The following is a 24,071-nucleotide window of genomic DNA, read 5'->3' on the forward strand; positions in this document are numbered from 1 at the left end:
TTTTATTTATTTATTTTTTTCTCTTAAAGAAAATCACCAGGTGCAGCAGTGGGGAGGAAAGTGTCTTGGAGAAGTGTGAAGTGGAGGCAGGCGAGGGAAGGGACGGTGTGTGGGGAGGCGAGGAGGACACCATGGAGAGATGCCAGTGACAGGTGGGAGGGGGGGGAAAGAGCTTGGGGTACTATCTCCCCCCAGAACCGGACAGGAAGAGCCCCTTGTAAGCCCAGCCTGACCAAATCCTCTGCTTGGGATCCACAGCCCCATGCGGTCCACAACAGACCTCCACGCATCCGCCACCCTCGGGCCAATTCCACGTTCTGGGGGCGCAGCACCCCAAACGCTGTGAGCCACCAACTCCTGGCCCCCTGCAGGAGACAGGGACCCGGCGGCCGAGATCTCCGCTCAGGGGTGCGTCTGGGGGCGCCCCCAGGAGCGGTGGGGGAGGGGAGGGCGCCCGAAGACCGTCCGAGACGCGGGGGAGCTCGTCTCCCCGCCTCCCCGCGCGCTGGCCGCGAGCCCGCGCGGCCCCCCACCCACCCCGAGGCTCTTACGTCTTCCTCGTCACAGTCGCTCCGCGCCCGGTACTGGAACGGGGCTCGGCCGCCGCCGCCGCCGCGCTCCCGGGGAACCACCGCGGGCGCCGGGGCTCCGGGGGGCTTGTGCCCCGCGCCGTCTTCCTCGGGCCCCTGGCCGCCCAGGAGGCGACTGGCCTCCGGGGGCCCCGGGAAGGACCGCGAGGTGTTGATCTTGCCGGTGAACCTCTGGTAGAGCGAAGCCATCGGTCCCCGCGCGCTCCCCGGCGCCCCGCGCGCGCGCGCTGCTGTCTGCGGGGCGCTTCGCTGCTTCGCGTCCCCGCTGTCGGCTGCGTCCCCACCTCCTCCGGGGGGACGAGCGAGGAAGGCGCGGGAGGAGGAAGGCGAGCGGCTGCGCCTCGGTCCGTGCGCCGCGCTCGGGTCCCCGCCGGCGGCCGCGGGGCGCAGCCCCTCCGCCCCCTCCCCGCGCTCGGCGCCGGCCCGGGGGCGTGCTCTCCCCCCCCCTCGTCTGAGGTTTCAACTCCTCCCCGCCGCCGCGCGAGGCCTAATCCAAACCACGGGAGGCAGGAAAATGCAAAACAAGACGCGGGAGGGAAAAGCCTAGGCCCCCGCGCGGGCGCCACCGGGAGCGCCGCGAGCCTCCGAGCGCAGCCCCGCGCGCCCGGCCCCCGCCCGCCGGGTAATGGCGCCCGGGTGGCGGGGTGCTGGCGGCGAGCAGAGGCGGGCTCCGGGGTACGTGGGGCGCGACGGGAGGGGGGCTCGCGGGGAGCGCGGCCCGGAGGGGGGCGTGCTGGGAGCTCTGCGCGCCCAGGCCCCAGGGGGGTGGCCCCCCGCGGCGCAGGGACACGGAGCACGTGAGAGCCGGCCCGTGGGCAGGACGCGTGTAGCGGGGCCGGGGGGCGCACCCCGGGGCCAGGCCTGTCCTCCGAGCGGCGCTGCCTCCGCGCCCCCGCGTTTGCCTCCGGGGCAGCCGCAGCCTGGACCCCCCGCCGCGCTCCCCCTCCCGCTTCCCTCCCGCTTTCCTTCCCAACTTGAAACAGAGACAGCCAGGACCCCTGGGGTGCGCCAGGGGCTGAGAGAGGGCAAACTGTAGGGGCTGGAAAGGAGGGCGCTCGGGGTACGCCGCTTTCGGGGCGCCCTCCCTCCTTCCCAAACCAGGCTCCGCTCGGAAAACATCCATTTCCCGTCACCCAGCCTCAAAAGGAAGGGAAGGGAAGGTCAGGAGTGGCCGGCGAGGGGGGGGCCTGGCAGAGCCTTCAGACCAACGGGATTCCAGCTCCTCCCCACCCCCTACCCCCCAACTGTGTGCATCGCCAGACCGATCTTTGTTTTCAATAAACACAGACCCAGGCCGAGGCTTCGGGATGGATGCGGGCAACTTTTCCAAAGCTGGCTCCGCCCCGGCCCTGGGTGGGCCGCGCACCCGGGAAGGGCCGGGGACGGTGCCGGGTCGGCGGCGCGCTCCTCCGACGAGCTGCAGCGCCCCCGCGCGGCCGGACGGACGCCAACTGGCCTCGGCGCCGGCTCCCGCTCCAGGCCCCGGGCGGGGCTCCTCCCGCCCCCCTGGCCTGGGGTCCCCTCCCTCCCTCCCCCTCGAATCTGCGCCCTGGTCTCCACAGGGGCTCTGGGCGCTCCCGCTTCTCCCCAGCCCCACCCACCATCCTCTCTGTGCGCCCCCTTCCCTCCTGCGTGCATCCCTTCAAACTGGGGTGATTGTACCACCCCAATGCCAGCTAGGAGGACCCCAAACGCCAGAGGAGGGGACAGGTGGGATACTGCACCTGGCCACGCCCTCCCCGGCTCTCTCCACACCTGGGCAAGGTGAGCACTTCACCTTGGCCTCTTCGGGACTCAGCGGTGCTCCCAGCTCCACTGAGGCCCCAGGACGACTTCTATTCAGGTTTTTAGGAAAATGGGCGAGGCCACGCTGAGGGCTCCCAGCCCGTGTTGGGTCTGAGTCCAAGGCCACCTCCTGGCACCACTGCCCAAGCCCAGAAATCCCAGAGACCCCGTCCCCTTACCCTGGAGGGAAAAACTGGATGCTGGTGAATCTTGCCCCCCACTCCACCCCCCAACAGACACCTTCAGTCCCTTCCACACACTCCCCAAGCCCTGAGCCCAGCAGGCAGTCTTCAATTTTAATCAAAATTCATGCCACATGCATCCTGCTTGACCCTTTGTGGTTTCCCTTCACTGAGTACAAAGTCCAATGGTTAAGATAGTTTAGAAACTATAAAACCAAGGGACACCAGTGCCCCCCCCCCCCCCGGGGAGCTCAGAGGCTCCCTAGGTGGCCGAGGCTTACCCTATAAGCAGATGCCCCACCACAGGTCTGGGGGGCTGGGGTGCAAAAGCTGACCGCCCAACTTTCCTTTGAATGCAGAGGAATGAAGCTAAACTTTAAAAGTCACCACATTTAGATGAATAGAAAGGCCTGCTGGCATCCGCCACCCGCTGCCCCAGCTGTGCTTTTGATCCCCGGAGGCTCCCTTTCCTGACAGGGACATGAGAGGAATGTTCCTGCTGCTGCCGGTGGCTCAGGATCCTGACATTTCAGTAAATATAGATGCTGTCAGGGTCTCACTTACGTAATGTATGTGTATATATGTGAGATATGCATCTATGTAAGCATTGCACAGATTTAGAACAAGCAGCATTAGATAGATACTTTGTGTACTAACATGTTATACAAAGTATAGCATTCCTGTGGAAACAGTTTATATACCACTGTCCTTAGTAGATCTGTGGATATAAGCAATAATTAGTGAAAGGGGAGATAAAGGGACACCTGTCCCTAACTTTTAAAAATGACATTGTCACCTGGCTGGTGTGACTCAGGGGTTGCGTGTCCACCCAGGAACCAAGACCTCACCGGTTCAATTCCCGGGTCAGGGCACATGCCCTGGTTTCAGGCTCCAGCCCCAGTAGGGGGTGTGCAGGAGGCAGCTCCCTTCTAATCTCTCTAAAAATCAATAAAAACACATTTTTTTTTAAAAAATGGTATCAAGTGACCTTGTAAATATTCAAATGCCAATTGGTCAAAATTCAAAGCCCCACCACCACCCCGACCTTGGGGAGTTTTACGTGCATTGCTGTGAATTATACCGATGCTCTCTGGGTGACATGCCCTATGGGGCAACCCAGTGGCCTCCACCCACGGCCAGGGAGGCTGGGGAGAAAAGCTAGATTTTGTATTCAGTTGTGTGTGTGTATTTTGTTTTGTGTGTGTGTGTGTGTGTGTGTTTTAAAAAAAAAAAAGTGGGGGAAGGTTTGTGCTCAACCCATTTTCTATTTCAGTGACAAGAAAATTTAGAAAAAGTTCAAAACAAAACAAAAGTACTCAGGCAATAGGGCGAGCCGTTTCTATTTAAAATTATTTAGAAAATGACACACACCAAAAAAACCCCTATAAAAGTCGTAAACCATTGGAGGGAGAGTGGAGGTGCAAATCTGTGTTGAGAGAAACAAGTCTGAAAATTAAACAGGAGAAGTTGGGGGGTGGGGTGGGGGATCAGGACAAGCAAGAGCCCCTCAGAGGCAGGTGTGAAGGAAACGAGTTACCAGGGAAAGAACAAGGTGAGACCCCGGGAGGGTCCTCAGGTGCAGGAGGGCCCGTGAACGAAAGAACAATCTGGCTCCTTTCCCCTGCCTTGCACATTGAACACAACACACCCGAAAGGATGTGTTGACGCGGTGTGCGGGTCTGCGCACGCGTGTTTGCAAGCAGGCATGCAGTGCCGTCTGAACTTACCCTAAACGCTGACACACGGGTCCCAGTATATCTTTAGTTACACGGTCGGGACTCTGAAGTCCCAAATGCAAAAAAAGTAAATGGGTTAATCTCTCACTAAAGCAACTGCAGAGAATTGCAAGCTCAGGCGTTTGAAGTTTATGATCCATCTTTCATTCGCTCATTGCCTTCAATAAGCTTTTCAGAACCCCATCCCCCAAATAGGGGAAAAGACATTCGGAAGAGCAGCAAAACTTGGCGACGGGCGTTGAATTCAGCCGTAGCATCGCAGGCGGGAACGCGGCCGTGTCTGCCTCCACTGGGCCTGCCTCCCAGTGTCTCCAATACGCTCAACTGGGTTTCCAAATTCCTGCTTATCAGGCAAGTAGGCGAAAGCATTTTTGAAAAAATATTGTACGGATTATCTCATATCAAGATTTTAATTCCTTCATACTGAAAATCATGTCTACTGACCCTTTTTTCCTACCGAGTCTCAGAGGATTATTTCTTCCCTGTAATTAAATCAAGAAATAAAGGCATGAGCGTGTGTATTTATTTTCCCCGGAATCAACTTACAAAATAAATATAAGTCACGGGAATTAGGCAGATGCTGCAGAATAGGGAGGGTAGTCTTTTTTTTTTTTTTTTTTTTAATGACCATAAAGGCAACTTTTGGGTCTCCGTGCAAGCTCAGCATCGCAAAAACGCCAAAAGCACATGGAGTTCAGCAGCCTAAGCATGGTTTTTATTAGCTAAGGGGTTTGCTTATTTCTAGGAGAGATTATATCCCGTCTCTTCGAGGGGAAGGAGGAGAGCAGAACCCTGTTTCAGGCTTTTTTATCTGTTTCCAGGCAGTGATACTTGGAGAAATGAAATGGCCAACGTAGCAGCGTCTGAAGGAAGGGACCCCTAAGACACAGGGCATCTGTGCATCTTGTAGATATCATCGCCCTGAACTCACATAAATGGGGAGACATGAAACAAATAATTGGGTGGCTTGAGAAAATACGGTGCTAAATACATAGATACAAAGCGTATTCTCAACTCACTCTCCACCTTCATCTCTCTCTTTGTTTAAAATATTTTTTTTATTTTTATTTTTTGCAAGATGACTACCACTTAGGGTCTGGGCAGAGCGACTTATTGACAAACCCCACGAGCAGGAAATGTCAGCACAGGAAAAAAGAAGGGCTGTGCTTGGCTTTTAAAAACCACAGTGTGAAAGGATGAATGGAGTTAGCTCGCGTCGAGCTCTCCAAACAGATACTGAAAGATCAATGCGTTTTAAAGAAAAACACTTCTTTTAACCCGGCGGAAAGGCTCACTGTAAAATTAATGCAGTTCCATCGTAACCCCTTTCTCTGCATTTTACTGATGTCCCTGGGCCGGGCCTGGTTTCCACACTCAGTTCGAGACATAGGGACGGACGCGGGTAAGGACCTGAGTGCTGACGCTGGTCGCCAATAGGTTCAACCCCCATCAATTCGGCTAAATGGCTGCTGTCCACACAGCGAAAATATCTGACCCCCCAGCCCAGTGGGGTGGGGGGCGGGGACCTGCTCTTCCTTCCTTTAGGGGTCCGTCCTCTTGTGTTTCACCTTCAACCTCAGACACTGGACCACACCCCCGTTCCTCCCCCACATTTTTTTTTTTTAAATATGTCTTTATTGGTTCAGAGAGAGGAGGGGAGAGTGAGAGAGAGAGAGAAACACCAATGATGAGAGTCGCTGGTCAGCTGCCTCCTGCTCGCCCCCCGCTGGGGATCGAACCTGCAGCCTCGGCGAGCGGCCCGACCGGAAATCGAACCCACGACCCTCCGGGGCATGCGCAGAGCACGGCTGTGCCACGCCGGCCAGGGCGATAGTAAGTAGCACCTTCAACCCACTAACGCCGGCCCTCGAAGAGTTGTCTCTGGACCAGCAGGGTAGAGGAACTGGTGAGAAACGGAACGTGGGGGTCCCATCCCAAACCTGCCGAATCCGGACTCGGGGCTGCTGCTTAGCCCCCCGCCCCTGCCGTGAGTCTGACACACCCCCCGGTGTGAGAATCGCTGCCCTAGAAAAACCCACGGCAGGGCCTTTCTAAACGGCACCAAGGTGACCGCCCCCCCCCCCGCCCCGCCCCGAGGTTCTCGAAATGTTCCTGAGTTGTCGGGAGATTCCTGCCCATTTAGCAAGGACTCCCCGGAGGGAATGGATTTTTCTGAGCACGCACGAGCCCGCCTTCCCCCGTTCAACAGAGGCGATCTTCGGAGTTCGTGCAAAGCCGAACAGGCCCTGGCCGGTGTGGCTCCATGGTTAGAGCCCCGGGCCACGCACGGGAGGTTGAGGGTTCGATTCCCCGTCAAGGGCACTACCTGGGTTGCAGGTTCCATCGCCGCCCAGGGCCTGCGCAGGAGGCAGCCCGTCGGTGTCTCTCTCACATCCATGTTTCGCTCTCTCTCTCCCTCCCTTCCACACAGGCTCCCTAAAAAAAGCTAAGAAAAAGCCGGGATAGATTGGGCCAGGGTTGGTTTTTGCGGGACATTTTCAGAACGCTGTTTCGCCCTCGAATCGAGGGGTCGGAGGCTCATCTCAGGACAAGGGTAGTGGCCAAACGGAAAAGACGAAGCAGATATGAGGGGTACATTTGAAGGTAAAACGCCGCCCCGGCCGGGCCGATCTCAGAGACACGTAGATGTGACACCTCGGCAAAGAGCCCCTCCCTTCCCGCCAGAAAGGACGCGATTTCGCAGAGTCGCCTGCAGAGCTGCAGGGAAAACAAAAAAGCCTCACTTTCAAAAATTGATTTCATTAAAAACCCCTCATGGCCTTTTTAACGCGATCAAATAAAAAATTAAAAAAAAAACACCTTCTCATGAATTAAAAATCGATGAAGTTAATAAACACGTTTCAGCTGAGAACTGACTTTTATGAACTTAATTTCCCCGAGCCTCCGCTCCTTTAAGGAACGTTAAAATGTTCATTATAAAACCCATTTCGTTATTTTTTTTTCCCCACCGTCACTTAAGGTTTCCTCCCAACTTCCACGGGACGCGCCTGCACCTTTAGAAACGGGCTCGTGCCCGGCTGGCGTGGCTCAGCGGTCGAGCGCCCAGCTGTGAACCAGGAGGTCGCAGTTCGCTTTTACTTTGGGCGGCCCGGCAGCTTTCCTTGCATTTCAAACACATTCTCTGGGCCGGACGCGCAGCTTTACTGTTTACGAGCAGCTGTCGACGCAGACGCGGCAGATCCTAAGGATGAAGCGGGATCTGGGACAGGAAAGCAGCCCCGAGCCTGCTGCTGAGTCTCCGCACTGTCTCGGGCGGGCCCGTGCGGGTCCACGCGGGGGTCGGCCCTGAGAAGCCGCTTTTCTCAGTAACGAAAACACGGCGTCAGGAGCCATAAAGCTGAAATGCAGACGCTCACTCGATCCTGCGGGTAATTCAGCCCATCCCGCGGCGACCCCACCGCCCCACCGCCCCCGGCTCTCAACAGGTCCCTAATCGCGTTGAAACCGGTGTAATTTGGGGCTCCCAGCGGCAGCTCCCCTGACAGCTCCTTAGGCTTCTCTCCCGCTCGACGGGTAAACAGAAATCGCCGTCGGCTCAATGAGCCCGCGTCACTCGGGCCCGCGGCTGGACCGGCGCGTCTCCCTCACAGCGGACACAAGGCCGACTGTGGCTCCAAAGGCCGAGGCGGGTGCCACCTGCTCCGTGGGACCCCCGGCGCGTCCCGTTACCCCGATCCTCCGCGAGGCACCCACAAGCACCCTCATTTCACTTCTTCAGGACCCAACAGTACCCAAGTTGCATCCTTTGCATGGAAAACTTTTAAACCTTCGTGAAAAAAAACCAATGGACACAGATGGATGCTTTTGAGGGACTCTTGGGTTTCTCAGCCGACCCGCCGCCAAAGAATCGGCACCGCAGGCCCCGCGCTCACCCGTCTCCCGGGACCCTTGACGTCTCTCTCGGAGCCCGGGTTCCACACAGGGAGCCTCGCCTTCGACTCCAAAGGAGATGCACCAGGCTGTCGGCGAGCGAAACGCATTCTGAGCGTGCGAGTTAAGAGTCAAATCTGTAAGATAAACCTCTTTCCGGGCGACTTAATTTACTCGGAGAAAAGCAATACGTGGTTATCGGTCCAAAGACACGGTGAGGTGGGGGACGGAATCCACGCGTGTGCGGAGGTAAGACATGAACCTTCACGGGAGTCACCCGCTTATGCCGCGAGCAGCCCTCCCTCGGTTACCCCAAAGCTACCCTCCCGCACCCCTTCTCACTTTTTGCCCCCAATATAGAACTTCTGGCCTCAGGTTAAGGGTGTCTACTCGGCTAGAGACATAAAATGCTTTCTGGGCAGCTAGTGAAAAGTATTTTTTTGTGTGTGTGTTTTTTTTAAAATATATCTCTATTGATTTCAGAGAGAGGAAAAGAGAGGGAGAGAGAGAGAAACGTCAATGATGAGAGTCATTGATCGAGCCCACAACCCGGGCCTGTGCCCTGACCGGGAATCGAACCCCGATCGCCTGGATCCTAGGTCCACGCTCAACCGCTGAGCCACGCCGGCCGGGCTGAAAAGCTTTTTGCTCCCTGATAACAGACAGAGGTTAGAGGAGGGACCCTGGTCTCTCCCCCAGCACTGCCCCCCCCCCCCCCGTCTCAGCTGGGAGACGGTTTCGTGGCTCAGAGATGCTGCGGCCGCTTGTGGCCACACGAGGGGAAAACGCCGGTGCAGACGCAGACCCAGGGCCCCAACGCGCGGAGCTGCTGGACTGAAACCGGGCCGCACCCCCGTCCCGAGAAGAAACCCCTCTGCCTCGGCCCCTCCCCTTCAGGAACGGGTTCCGAAGCCCGGCTGTCACGGACGGGCTCCTGGCGCGAGACTGAACGCGCGAAGCATCCATTCTCCCACCAACAGCCCGAGACGCTCTGAGAGGCCCGTCCACGCTCTGCAGAGGCTCCAGCGATGTGTCACTTGGGGAGAAACCAAACCTCGTGCACACGCCCGACCCTCAGGGACGCCGTGGCCGCCTCTGGTTAATAATCCACGACCACAGACGCCTCGGGAAGCTCCCCCCCGACTCTGCCCGGCTGTTTGTCCACGATCCCGGGGCAGCGCCCCTGTGACTGTCCCCCGCTCCTCCCACTGCAGCGTCTGCAGGGGCCTGTGTGCGTGGAGGAGGGAGCGGGCCCTGGGCAGTGATGCCAACGCCACAGGGAAGGGAGCGCGTCCGAACAGGAGGGGCAGGGAGGAGGAATGGCTGCTTTGCCCAATAAAAAATAAAACTCTTAGGTCCATCCGCACTTTCCACTCAAAGGGCTCTCGAACACGCCACCTTGTCACCCTAAACACGCCCCTAAGCAGCACCTCTTGACCGGGCGTCAGAAGAGCCGGCTTGGAATCCACCGACCGGTGCCTGCTGGGGGCCGGGGGTGGCAGGGCCCATGCCCAGGGCACCGGAGATCAGAGTTAGGATCAAAGGCACGGGAAGCCAGGCCGGCTCCGAGGACACGCGGAGCCCGGCGCTCGGAACACCCGGGGAGGGATTTGCTTTCAGCTCACAGACGTCCCTGTCATTTCACAGAATGAGGGGTCGCTTGGGACTTGCTCTCAGGAGGGGCGAGGCCTGGGAGTCTTAACCCAGCCGGCCGAGGGAGGGCGCCCCCTACAGTGCTCGGATGTGAGCGTCACTCTGTGTTCATCAAAGGCAGGCCCGGCCCGGCCGGCGTGGCTCAGCGGTCGAGCATCAAACCTATGAACCAGGAGGCCCGGGTTCGATTCCCGGTCAGGGCACATGCCCGGGTTGCTGGCTCGATCCCCAGCCGGGGGCCTGCAGGAGGCAGCCGATCGATGGCTCAGGCTCAGCGAGTTCCCTTTACCCTGCAGCCGTTTGACCGCTGGGACCCCGTGTGTTCTGGGCCGTCGCCTCCACCCCGGAGAAGAAACCAGCACGAGGGAAACGGACAGAGACGCCCCTCGTGGTCTCCCGGCTGCGCCCGCTGCTTCTCCCCCCCACCCCGAGCCCACCAACGGCGCCCCTGGGATCGCAGCCCCGTCGTTTCAAACGACCTGGCAAATCCTGTTTCCCCGGGAGCTTTGTTTCCGACAAGCCTTGGGTGGACTCGCCCGACTGCAAACACGAAAGCGACAGAACAAACAGAGTCTCGTGGTCGGGCTGGTCTGGAAGCCAGGGGACCGAGAGCCACTTGGAGCCCGAGCCTGATCCGGCCACGTGGGGGCGCTGTGGGCGCTCAGAACCGCGGCCCTGGGCCCTGCAGGCGAAGGGCGGCCTTCCCTGGGGTCGGGCCCTTTCTGCCGTCAGGAGTCGCTGGAAACGAGGCCGCCTTCTAGGGGAGGTCGGTCTCCCGGGAAAGGGAAGGCTGCTGTGCCACAAGCGCTGGAAGCGCTCTCAGGACACGAACGCCAAGTTGGTAAATGAGCCGTAAGGCTGTCTTCTCGCCTGTCAGAGGCTGAGATATTCCTGAGGCCTGGGGGGGGGACAAGGTAAAGTCCATTCGTCCTGGAGGACGGGGCAGGTCACGGGGTGGGCCCCTGGGCCAGGGATGCTGAGGCTCAGAAGGGGTCCCGGGTTGCCTTTGGGTCTTCAGAGGGTGGGAGGCTGACCCGGCGCCGATGACCTGCCCTTGGCTGGGAATCGAACCTGAGACCCTTGGCGCTCAGGCCGAGGCTGTAACAGCTGAGACCACCGGCCAGGGCAAGATTATTATTATAAAGATGCTGTATTATATCTATGTTTTTCAGAAGTAATCGTTTAATTCCCTTTAGGACCCCCTCATCATGATTGAATTTCAAAGATTTTACTACCGATCTCTCGTATTATTTTCCCAAATGAAACAAGAAAAGGCAAGTGGGCAAGGCCCACTACAAAGCGGAGGGGCCCCTGCCAAACTCTCTTTTCTCGCCTTGAATCCGAATTTTATGTTGATTTTAATTCAGGTGGATGCTGAAGAGACAGCTCTCTCATTGGTCCACAACTCGCCATAATTAAAAGTAACTTTAAAAATTAAATATCACTGAGGCTGTTCCTTAATAAACAGAACAGGCCCGGCTGAGAGATCTCAGCAACGTGAAAACTACCTCTGGGGACCAAGTTCCTAACAAGCCCTATGATTCTGTACCAGGTTCCTGCCTCCCAGGCCCTTGGTGGAGACTGAGGCCGGGGTGGAACATTTCGTTTCTGTTGCTCTCACCCAGCGACAGCCGCCCAGCGGCACCTGAACAGGTAGGTAGTGTCCCGGGCTCACGGCTGTCACGGATGGAGAAAATTATTTGTTGCCTTGGCCAGTGTGTCTCAATGGTTGGGCGTCATCCTTGCACCAGGAGGTTGCGGGTTCGATTCCCATCAGGGCACAGGCCCGGGTTGCAGGCTCAGTCCCCAGTCGGGAGGCAGCCGATCCATGACTCTCTCCAATATCGATGTTTCTATCTCTCTCCCTCTCCCTTCCTCTCTCTCTATAAGTCAACAAAAAGTATTTTTTTAAACCCCTGCAGCCTGTTTTTCGTGTTTGGAGAGCGGCGTCCTGAGGAGCGCTGGCGTAAAAGGAACAATGAAACTGACCCTGCAATAAATCTGTCCTGCCTCCAACAAGCCCAGTCTTTAAGTGCACAGGGCAATTTATTAAATTACCATCCATCTTTCTGCAACATGATTTGTGAGCGACAAGGAAAATAATCCGCAGGAAAGTGGCCTGGATGCTTACCACGCTCGCGTATAAATACATCAACTCGCCAAAGTCTCTGAATTAAGCTCCCGACCGCAGACACAACTCGTCGATTGATGGCTGGACGATTTGCCAGGTTTAGTCTTTTAATTCAAATGACAAATACCATGTTGGCTCCCGTGATTCCTTCCCCTCTACACTTTTTTTAAAAGTATTTTGCAGCCCGGCCGGCGTGGCTCAGCGGTTGAGCGCCGACCTAGGAACCAGGAGGTCTGGGTTCGATTCCCTGCCAAGGGCACGTGTGGGAGGCAACCAATCCATGTGTCTCTCTCACACCCATGTTTTTCTCTCTCTCTCCCCTTCCCTTCACTCTGAAAATCAATGGAAAAAATATTCTTAAGTGAGAATTTAAAAAAACAAACAGGTGCAGGAGGGGCTCCCTGGTCTCCTGCAGGAGAGAAGCCGATGGGCAAAGAGCGTCCTGGACGCAGGTTCTGCTCACGCAAATGGCCTCGCCCTGCTCTCAGCACATCCGTCCGAGTTCACCTTGATTTCCTCCGAGCTCGGAGAGCCACAAACGCTTCCTTTAACATCGCCACCGCGCCCTGAGCCGGGAACTGCCTGGCAGGTCCTCCCGCAGCGAGACTGAGGCGATGTCATGGCAACCAGGCGATTGAAAAGCCAGACACGCGGGTGGCGAGTTTACAGAGCGGCTGAGCGGCTCTTTCTTCCCCGAGCCAGGCGCCTGTTTTCAGACGAAGAGAGGGATTCCACAGGCCGGGCGGAAGACAGGGCCGGGACCTGCAGACCGGTTGGCCAGCGGATGAAATTCCACCGAAGGGGCTCCGACGGTCACTCCCGTTCCCTCCCGGGGGCATCTCCAGTTTCTTACGCCAGAGGCCATTCCCCGCTCCCTGAACTTACCACCCCTGAGCATCTCGCGGACGCCGGGCGCGGTGCTGGGCTCCGCGGGTCCTGCAGTGGCCAACACAGGTCGTGGCCGGTGCCCAGGGGAGGCCATTCTAATGGGACAGGGAACAGCTGGGTGGAGGGCGGCCCGGCGGTGGCCCCTCGCCCCGGCCCCGCCTGCAGCACCGGGCGCCCACCCGGTCCCGAGGGGCACGCGTGATGGTGCCAGGGCCTTAGAGATCCCGCGTTTCTCTTTCCCGTGAATTGCACCCGGGTCTACACTCTGCCCAAGGAAAGTCCTCATGTGGCTACTTCAATGTACCATCAGCAAAAGCCGAACGCTGATGGGGTGCTTCTCACTCTCCTTGAATCTGACGAGACCCCTTCCGTCCGGTGGTCTCACGACCTCTGTGAAGGGGGAGGTGGGGGTGTCAGGCGTCTCTGGTCCATGAGCTGACGGAGGCTCAGGGTCACCGTAGGGAAATCCAAGCTTTGGCTAAGTGTCAAGCCTTCCGGTTCTTTTTTTTAAAATTTTAGTTATTTTTTAAATGTTTTTATTGATCTCAGAGAGAGGCAGGGAGAGGGAGAGAGTTAGAAACATCAACGATGAGTCACTGATCGGCTGCCTCCTACTGGGGATCGAGCCCGCCACCCGGGCCTGTGTCCCGACCGGAAACCGAACCCTGACCTCCTGGTTCAAAGGTTGACGCTCAACCCCTGAGCCACGCCGGCCGAGCAAGCCTTCTGGTTCTTAATTCAGATGTTTTATTCCTCTGCACGCCAGCCGCTTGGCGACACGGAGGCAGATAAACCCACTTTTAAAACCGAATGTTTCTGTTTTAAAAATTTAAACATACTTCATAAATATTCATTGAGCCTGCGTTTCAGAAGATTAAACACAGTGGGCAAGGACCTTCTGTGCTCTACTGGGGACGGTAAAAGGATAATTCATGATCGCGTCCCCGTTTAATGTCTTAATAGTGACGCACGCTCAGGAGAAAATAAAGCCAAAGAAAGAAACAGCGAGACCGGGGGGGTGGGGAGAGATTTTAGCTGCAGGGGTGGGCAAAGGCCTCTCCGAGGAGGTGGCATTCGAGTGGATGGAGTGGCAGGAAGGCCAGCCAGCCATGTGAAGATCTGTGGCAGGTCGCTCCAGGCAGAGGGAACCGTGGAGAGAAGGGCTGCAATGCAGAAACGAACTTGGCACGTTTGAGAAACAGAAGGGGGCCAACGTGGCCGGAGCCGGGCGGGAGCAGGGCAGAGGGGTCCTGAAGGTCGGGCCGATGGGCGTGCGCACCCGCAGGCCCTGGCGAGAGGCTTCAGCTCAGGGGCCCAAACAGAAGCCAGAAAGAGCTCAGGAGCGACCCGGTCGGACTGACATCTTACAGGGCCCTCCGGGTTCCCTATGGAGAGAGTGGAGCGGAGACGGGAGAATGAATACAAGCAGGGTGGCCCTGGGAGCGACCTGGGTGGCCCAGTGAGAGATGACGGCGGCAGCGAGGGTGGGGTGGAGCAAGCTATTGATTGGGGATATAGGCTGAACACGCGATTAATAGCATTTGTCGAATTAGACGGGGTGAGACGACAAACATATATGAGTCATAGCTCCCATGTTTCTGATCCGAGCAACTGGGCAGTCGGCGGTGCCAGTAACCCAGATGGGAAACTATGGTAAAGCAGCGATTTTGGCAGCTACGGGGACATGAAGTTGTATTTTGACTGAGTGAGAGTTGCAAAGAGAGTGTCAGATGGACACTGTGGACACTGAGTGTGGAGTAGAAACGGGAGAACAAGGCCGGACACACAGAGCTGCGAATCAACGCCACGTACAGGGCGTCCCAGAAAAACGTAGACACTTGGAATGGTTATAAAGTCAGCGCTTATTAACACACAGCTCATTTTCAAAATTTAGAAGAATCTACAGAAATGAATAATTTCTAGGACGCTCTATAGATGGGATATCAGACCATGGACTTGGAGGGGCTCATTCAGAAGTAATAAGAGGCCAGATCAGGACAGAGAAGGCAGACGGGACGTGAGCTCTAAGTGTTTCAACACGAAGAGGTCAAGCAGAGGAGATGGGGCCAATCAAGGGGCTCGAAAAGAAGTGCCCGGTGAAAGGGGAGACCACGCGAGACCGCGTCAAGGCGGAGGCCAGAGGCGCCCACGCGGTTGAAAAGAAGAACAGAAGGAAGCCCGAGGAGATGCCGCGGGCACAGGAAACGGGTCCCCACCACCCGGTGACGCCGTGAGGGTTCAGGAGAATGACCCGCACTCGGGCTCTTCTGACTTCTTGCTCCACTAAGGCGACACTTCAAGGGGGAAAACGTTTCTCCAGAGTCTCACTTAATAAAGTTCGAGGGTCTGCGTGAAAAACTGGATCGTTGCAAAAGCACATTCCGAGCCCCGTAAGGCAGCGACTTCCAGCCGGTGAGCCGCCGAGAATGTTTAAAACATGCAACACCCGACTCTTGAGTCAGGGCACTGGCCTCTCTTCTCTTAGATTGTGAAATAAAAAAGTGACAACAGCCAACCGAACAGCAGCCGTCCGGTGTGAATGAGCCAAAACTATACCTTTTTTTTTTCTTGGTCAGATAGTCAAAAAATATGACATCTTTTTTGGTGTGCCACAGAATTTTAGTAATTAGTCGTCGTGTGCCGTGAGATGAAAAAGGCTGAAAATCGCTGCCTTAGTAAGAATGAGCTTAATAAATACCCACCGGCACCACGCAGGTGCCTGGAGATGACCAAAGTTGGCGGACGGACCTTGGGTGGGGTCATTAGGACCAGAACTGTTGCTTCGTTCCCCTGGGACACACAGGAGAAACACAAAGGGAGCTTTCATTTTTACAACTTGATGTGAAACAAGAGTGTGTGAGGAACTGGAAAATGTAGCAGAATAGCTGGCGAAACACTCTGACAGAGACAATGAGGTGGAGAAACAATGTAGCCATGTCACCGGCAGACAGGATTGGCCCTGAGCTGGAATAAATTGGAAACATTGTGTCCGTGGCTGGGGCGGACACTCGTTGGAAAAAGATGCGCTCTCACCTCTCATCCCTTTTGTGCCAGCTCAGAAATTCCCGCAGTTCCAGTCACTGAGACGAAGAGCTCCAGGCCCCTGCTGTTATATGTGCGCCTCATCTTAGCTCTGCTTCCAAACCCGCCCGGCAGCCTCGACCACCAGCGCCTCCCCTGAGCTGGTTTATTCCTTCTAGGTCCTGAGAGGAGCTGTTTGCAAGGGACCTGGTCTAGGCACAGTCATGCTCAAGTGACGTCCCCCTGTTGCCGGTGAAATTCCCTCTTCCAGCGTGGACTCGTCCTGACCAGGACGGGAGCCAGACGTACCAGCGCTGGGAATGCCAAACAAACAAGCCCAGCACCATCCTTCCCGGGGCTCGTGCCAGAGCCCAAATGGAACTGGGCATGGAGCTTGCTCTCAGCGCAGTGTCAGTCCAGCCACACAGTTGGGTTGTATCAAAACGTCCAAACTGGGGGTGACGTCAGTGACCTCCATCTGAGCCTCCACAAGCTAAGTCCCTTCTGTTCATCACAAATAAAGCCCATTAAAAAAAGAAAAAAAAAAAGGAATTAAAGAAAGAATCCCTTGTGTGGTTCAATCTTCAGTCACTACCTGGATCGATAAAACAGGAAAACAGACATCGAGAACAAAACCTAATCCTGCATTTTATTTTCCAGTTGAAAACAAAACCAGATGCGGACACTCGAGCGACAGGCTCATTAACTGCGAGGAGTCCTGGGAGGCGCCAGGCAGGTGGCGCTGTGACGAATAAATGGTTCTGGTTTAACTGATGGCTTTGGCACCGGCTTCCTTTATTTCGTGCTCCCTGAACAGCGGGTCTGGGGCAGCGAGTTTTCTGGTCTCTGTTCGATGCTGGAACCAGCCCGGGCCCCGGGGCGGGGGTCGCATCTGTATATAAACCGCCTGCCCGGGGCTGCGGGGACAGTCTGGCCTGCGGAGGGGCAGCGGCTGCATTCTGTCTCGGAAAGTGTTCGAGGCGAAGCCAGACCGAGGAGAAGTCAAGCTAATTTGTAGTCTGTTTAGAGGCTTTTGACCAAAGGCAGAAACTGATCCTTCCTGAAGCTGGTGCACTGACCTGCTCAGGGGCGAGCGGCCTCGGGCCAGGAAGGTCAGATACAGAACAGAGCTGGGAAGGACACGGAGGTGACCCCCGCTCCCTCTCCCACAGACCCCACAGCTGGGCGGCACAGCAGGAAGACACCCCCCCTCAGGTGTGCTTAGCTTTCACTACCAGGTGACCTCGCGGAGATGTCAGCTTCCTTACGGAAGACGGAAGCTGGAAGAAATAAGCTCACAATAAAACTCTGATATTTTTTTAAATATATCTTTAGAGGAAAGGAGAGGGAGAGAAAGAAACATCAATGATGAGAGAGTCATTGATCCAGCCCGCAGCCTGGGCATGTGCCCTGACCGGGAATCGAACCCCGATCGCCTGGATCCCAGGTCGACGCTCAACCGCTGAGCTATGCCCGGCTGGGCAAAAACTCTGATTTTTTAACGTGTGTCTGAAAACATGGTTTCATGTACTTTGTTTTTATCACTTTTTAACTCTTTGATGACATTTAATAAATGCAAAGAAACTGATGGAACATTGAGTATTTTCAACCAAAAACTCAATAGAAACCTACAAATATCACCCAGAAAGCCTTTTCTAGTTTTATTTTATTATTAATTTTAATTTTATTATTTATTTTTTTAATTTATCGTTATTGTTGGAAGTGTTACAGATGTCCCCTTTCCCCCCCCCATTGGCCCCCTCCACCCCTCTCCTGCGCCCTCTCCAGGCCTTCACCGCACTTTCAACGTGTGCCTGCCCGAGTTACACAATCCAGCCGCATCCTGAGCTGTTTTCATGGGCGAGGGGTCAATTCTGGGGGGAGAAAGGGCAGCCCCCTCTGCTTCGAGGGCTCAGGGCCCGGCAGGGCAGGGCAGGAGGGACTCATGAGCAGGCACGTGGGCGTGGAGGGGAACTGCGCCGGGCTGTCAGAGGGGACCGTCACGATTCCCGCGGAGTGGTCAGGATGCCGGCTTCCATCTCAGAGCAGGAGCCGCCCGGGCACGGAGCCAGGGCAGGGGGTCAGGGGTGACTCACGGGGCGATTCTCCGGGAGCCTCACTGTGCCAAGGTCGCCAGGTCAAGGTGAGCTCTGGCTAAAGGGGTAGGGTGAGCTCACGGTCTGAGGCCCTGGGCGGGCGGGTCAGGCTGGAGCTGCTGGGTGTCCTCACACCATCTGCTGTGACAGTTGGTGGCTCCCAGAGGCACTGGCTTCTGCTGGGCTCGACTTGACCATCAGGGGCGGCAGCTCACGTCAGAGGATGCAGCTCCCAGGCCACTGGCCTCCAAAAGCCCCTAGTCCATCAACCACAGCAGGGGTGGAACTTGTTTGGAGATACACCAGGTGCGTGTGGAAGAGCAAGCGGGAGTGGAGGAGCCTCTCCCTGGGACGGAGCTGACAGACAGAAGTCCTCCCGTGCGTTATAAATAATATTCCTAATCACTGACCTTCCCACGGCTGCTAATCCCGGGAAACTGGAGCCTTCGGCAAGGCTTTCAGAGGGAAGGCCCCCGGGAGAGGGGCGAACAGATTTAAGGATGTAGGAAAGTTTCCTGCTTCTACCTGGTGACAGGAAAGCCTTCCAGAGACTTCTGGAGTTTTTTCCCCCTCCAGTCAATGAAGACTGGCTTCAACCTGGGCCCACAGTGCATCCGTCTACACGGGCTCAGAACACCGAGTGGAAACAGGAAGCAGTGAGGCCCCCCCAGTTCAGACCCCGCCTTTTTCTGGCCCCACGCGCGATAGGCAGCAGGTGTGGTCTGGCCACATCTCCCCGACTTAGCTGGGAGATGACCCAGTCATCCGGCTCCCTCAAGGGCGTGGCCTCCTGCACGTCGCTTAGGGGGTTTCTGAATCCGTTCATCCTGAAACATGCTGGAGACAGCCCGGCCGGCGTGGCTCAGCGGTTGAGCATCGGCCCATAAACCAGGAGGTCAGGGTTCGATTCCCGGTCAGGGCACATGCCGGGGTTGCAGGCTCGATCCCCACCAGCAGGGGGCGAGCAGGAGGCAGCCGATCCACGACTCTCCTCACTGATGTTTCTCTCTCTCTCCCTCTCCCTTCCTCTCTCTGAAATCAATAAAACATATTTTTAAAAATAATGGTAGAAACTGCTCCCTCTGTTCTGCAAACTGGGCGATTCTCCTGAACCCACAGGGAGACGACATCTCCCAGAAGGCCTTGCACCCAGGTGGGCTGCAGCTGGAGCCCGGCCAGCGGGATGTGGGGCGGGAGGTGCCCGCAGGCAGCCTGCCTGGCACCACCTGGAAGAGAAGGACCTGGGACGCGGACCCCAGAGGACTGGGAAGAGACTTGGACAGAAGGACAGAAAGACTCCGAGACCCTCCTCAGGGAGCGTCCCGGGGGGAGCCACCTGCCGGCATCTAACTGTGACGTAAGAAACCCTTGCTCCCGGATAGGCCGCTGAGATTCAGAAAGCGTTGGGGGGAGAACGAGCGGTCGCGACCCTGAATGATATGCCAACGAGCTCTGTGACCCCAGACAAATCTTAAGCTACCTCTAGGTATTGGTTTCCTAATCCATAAAAAAAAAAAAAAAACGCAGTGACACGTGTCCAATTCTCTGCCGCGGCGTTGTCGTGAGAACACAAAGAGAACCGATCGCCGGTCACTCCCCCTGGCTGCTCGTCGGAGGAATTCCCTGGCCCGGAGGGAAGTGAGTTTCCTGGGAGACCCACGAGAGCAGCCGACACGCGTGGGCCTCCGTGGGACCCTCGGATGGGACATTTAAAGTGCTCCCAGGCATGGAAGACCCCTCTCATACGTGTGAAACCACCCCGAGAAGTGGAAGAACCACTGGCAAAGTCACAGGAGACAAATGTGAGGAGAGCACATATGAAGAGAAGGACCTCATTCATGCATTTAGTTCCATATGTTTACCCTGTAAGGAGCAAAACTCTAACGTTTTTAAAATTGATTGTAGAGAGAGAGGAAGGGAGAGAGAGAGAAACATCGATTTGTTGCTCCACCTGCATTTACTGGTTGATTCGTGTATGTGCCCCGACCGGGGATCGAACCGGCAACCTTGGCGTATTAGACGACACCCTAACCAACGGAGCCACCCAGCCAGGGCCCGATTATAACATTTTGAACAAATAAAAAGCTGTTCAAAATTCTCCACGTAAACCACACTCACTAAGCTGACGGGCGCAGCTCAGAAACTCTCACAGCCACGAGGAGGGCACAGCTTCCCCCGCTTTCTGGAAGCAAACCCTGCGGCTTCCAACTGCGCACGGCCTGGGAACAGCAGTTCCGCCTGGGGAAGGCCACTATCGATCAGTTTTCTGCCGGTCAGAAATGTGGCCACCACTGAAACCACCGGAACCTCTCACTTACACAGGTTTATTTTTGGCATCTGAGGCCGAGCGCTGGAAACTCTCCACTTTCCCAGCCTCGAGGGCCCGAGAAAGCTTCACGCTTCGGAACGCGCCGGGGGGAGCAACGCAGAAATGCATGCGGCCTCCCTGCACTGACGTGCATTTAATTAGCAGATTGCCAGCCCTGGCCGCTTTTGCTCAGTGGTTAGAGCGCCGGCCCGCGGACGGAGGGGTCCGGGATTCGATTCTGGCCAAGGGCACGTGCCCGGGTTGCAGGCTCGATTCCCGGCCCCGGTCCGGGCGTGTGCAGGAGGCAGCCAATCGATGCGTCTCTCACGTCCATGTCTCTCTCTCACATCAATGTTTCTCTCTCTCTCTCTCTCCCTCCCACTCTCTCTGAAAAGCAATAGAAAAAAATGTCCTTGGGTAAGGATTTTAAAAATTTAAAAATAAAAATAATTAGCAGATTACCAAGTTTGTACACAGTTTCTGACGCGAGGCAACGGTGACCCAGTAAACGCGGGCCCTTCACATGCTGGTCTCCGTGAACCCGGGTGCAGAAGACACTTCTCATCCAGTAGCTACCTACCCAGTGACTGTTGGCTCATTTATTAAGTGATATAAAAAATTTAAAAAATTCCAAGCACTGCACTTCTACACCGACGCAGGAACCTGAACTGAGCAAGTCTACAGAAAACAACACCGACGGGGAGGGTGGGCCATGTGACTCGACTACAAACCCTTGGATGCCGTCTTTTTTTTTTCTCTAAAGCGTCACTGACATTCAGCGACTTCGCTGTAACGCTCTGGGCGCCCCCATCTCTGTACCGGGTGCTCTGGGGGGAGAAATATGAGGCCCGAGTGCCGTGGACCCCAGAACCGACCAACCGCTCGACCAGTTCTCCTCCTAAGACGTCAGGGGTAGGTCCGGCAGAGGAAGACGGACACCATACGATTTTGCTTTTACGTGGAATCTAAAGAACAAAATTAACAAAACAGAAAGAGGCTGAGACAGAGATCAGACTGAGGGTCGCCAGGTGGGAGGGAGCCTGGGGGGCTGGGTGACAAAGGTGAAGCACACGCTGGTGGTTACAGGGGGATACAGTCCATAATATTGTCATAACTGTGCACGGTGCCAAGCGGGTGCTGGACATATCGGGGTGATTACTTCGTGAGTTATATAAATGTCTAACCGCTGTGTCGTACACCAGAAACTAATGTAATACGGTATGTCAAATGTAATTGAAAAATTAAAAAATTATTTAAAAAAAGAAACTAACCAAAAATGCAATGCAAGCTTATTATAAAAAGAGAAGTTGCCCTGGCCGGGCGGCTTGGTCAGAGTGTCATCCTGTCCCCCGGACTCCAAAAGGTTGCGGGTTCGATTCCCAGTCGGGGCTCATGCCGAGGTTGAGTCTTTGATCTCAGGTTGGGGGGCAAATGGGAGGCAACCAATCGATGTTCCTCTCACATCCATGTTTCTCTCTCTCTCTCTCTCCCTTCCTGTCTCCCTCAAATCAATAAAAACACATCCTTGGGTGAAGATTTCAAAGGAAGTCAATGGTCTTTCTTGCTGACATTTCAATCGTCTATGAAGTTTTTTGCATAAATTCATCTATGCCTAAAAAAAACACCAAGGACTTGCAGGATTTTAAAGGACACGCTCACCAGTGAGCGATTCTTGCTGGAAGCTTCACGAATTCAACGCTGCGGCATCTCACTGACCTTGAGAGCGATGACACTCGATTCAGGCGTGATTCCTGCGGTTTTCTGCTGAACCCTTTCAAGTCCGGACTAAGACAAGGCGGTTAGGTTCTTTCTATCTGTACAATCTTTCTTTTTTTGTTGTTAATCGTCACCCAAGGGTATTTTTTTCCATTGATTTTTTAGAGAGGGAAGACGGAGAGAGAGAAACATCGATGTGAGAGAGGCACATGGATTGGGGGCCTCCCGCACCCCCCCCCCCCGACCGGGGCCGGGGACCGAGCTTGCAACCCAGGTACATGCCCTTGGCTGGAATGGAACCTGGGTCCTTCAGTCCAGAGTCTGACACTCTAACCACTGAGCCAAACCAGCCAGGGTGAGAGATTTTTTAAACAATGTATCAAGTGTTTGCTTTGATTTGAAAGAAAAGTGATACAGTTGACCCTTGAACAACACAGGGACTGGGGCACCGACCCCCCGCGCAGTCAAAAATTTTGTATAGCGTCTGACTCTGCAAAAACTTAACTACTAATAACCTACTGTTGACCAGAAGCCTCACCAACCACATAGTTGATTAACACATATTTTGTGCATTATATGTATGACATACTGTATCCTGAAAATAAAGCACACTAGAGAAAAGAAAATGCTATTAAGAAAATCATAAAGAATAGAAAATATATGGACTGTATTTACTGAAAAAAAAAAAAACAAACAAAAAAAACATGTGTACATGGACCAGCACAAGAGGGTCCCGTGCTGTTCGAGGGTCAACCGTAGTTACCTCTATGATCAATCAAACGCCTAGAAGTGAGAGATGCTACGGGTTAGGCTGCCTGTATAAGCCTTTTATTTCTTTCTTCCCCAAAGATTTTTTCTCACAGGACAATTATGGACTTGAAATAAAGGATTTTCAAACTCAAGCAGCTGCAGAATCACAATTTCACCAATTTCCAAGCCATGTGAAAAGTTTGTTTTCCATCTACCCCACACTGTCCAAGGGCCACGTCTCAGAAATTTCGTTTATTGATTTCCTCGAATGTGACCTAGTCTCTTTCTTTGATCTCTGCTCAATGATTCCATCTCCCGTTTCCCACTCAGGGCACCTGCAGCGCCAGGATAAAAGGAGAGGTCCTGCCCCCCGGCGTGGCTCAGTGGTTGAGCCTCGACCTATGAACCAGGAGGTCAGGGTTCGATTCCCGGTCAGGGCACAGGCCCAGGTTGCGGGCTCGATCCCCAGTCGGGGGCGTACAGGAGGCAGCCGATCAATGATGTTTCTGTGTCTCTCTCCCTCTCCCTTCCTCCCTCTGAAATCAACAAAAGCATATTTTAAAAAGTTTTTTAAAAGAGTTCCTGAATTCTTAAATTGCTACATAGTTTCTGAATTCTTGGGTTACTCTGTAGACCTGACGGTAACCACAGACATAAGGAGACATGGCTCCCAGCTAAGGAACAGGAAACTCAGTCCCTAAACCTAGAACAGCCCCAAACATACCGTGCAAACGGCATTCACAGAGATCTAACGACTTGCCCACGATTCCACCTGTAAACTGAGCGTGTGTGTGTTTGCGTGCACACACGTGTAAAACAGGTGTGTAAGAAACAACGCCGAGCCCCGGAAAAGCAAAAACAAGCCACAGCATGTACCCCAAGGAGCTGAAAATGGAGGAGCTGACGCCATGCATGTGGCAAAACAGGACAGTCCCAGGGGAATAGCGGTGGCTGCCAACCACAGTATGAGCCTCTCTTCCCCAGGGTGAGCCTCCCAAGCCCAGGACTACATTTCCCAGCATCCTCTGCACAAAGGTGCCCGACCTGGACTACATGTCCCAGCATCCCTTGCACGAAGGTTTGGGCCCCAGTCCAGCTCTGCGATGACCGCATCCCGGTCCCACTTTAGCAGCTGCAACCTCATTCGGCTTTCGGCTTTGGGAGGGGCAGGGAGGGGAAAAGAAGGGACAGTCCACGATTTCTCTACGTGAGACACATCGATGGCATGAAAAAGAGCCAGAAGCCGTGAGGCTGAGTGGGAGTGCCGGGGAGAAAGGCTGGGGAAGGGGGCAGGTCACGGGGCCGCCTGGAGGGGACCCTGAGC

The 24,071-nt window shown here is 55.3% G+C and overlaps 1 protein-coding gene across 3 annotated transcripts in view; it reads right to left on the reverse strand.

The window, feature by feature from the left end:
• The window catches only part of DPP6 (dipeptidyl peptidase like 6), a gene marked incomplete at its 5' end in the record, with an annotated part of 373,544 nt that overhangs the window by 275,369 nt on the left and 74,104 nt on the right, over positions 1-24,071 (reverse strand). Inside the window, one exon of one of the 3 annotated variants that reach the window (XM_081148111.1) lies at positions 552-940. The exons of the other annotated variants lie outside the window; for them this stretch is intronic. Coding sequence (XP_081004237.1) covers positions 552-779 — 228 coding nt within the window. Of the gene's footprint in view, positions 1-551; positions 941-24,071 lie in introns of those variants that run through there. 3 annotated transcript variants of the gene reach the window in all.

Source organism: Miniopterus schreibersii (genome assembly GCF_964146895.1).
Source record: "Miniopterus schreibersii genome assembly, chromosome: 9".
Taxonomy (NCBI): Eukaryota; Metazoa; Chordata; class Mammalia; order Chiroptera; family Miniopteridae; genus Miniopterus; species Miniopterus schreibersii.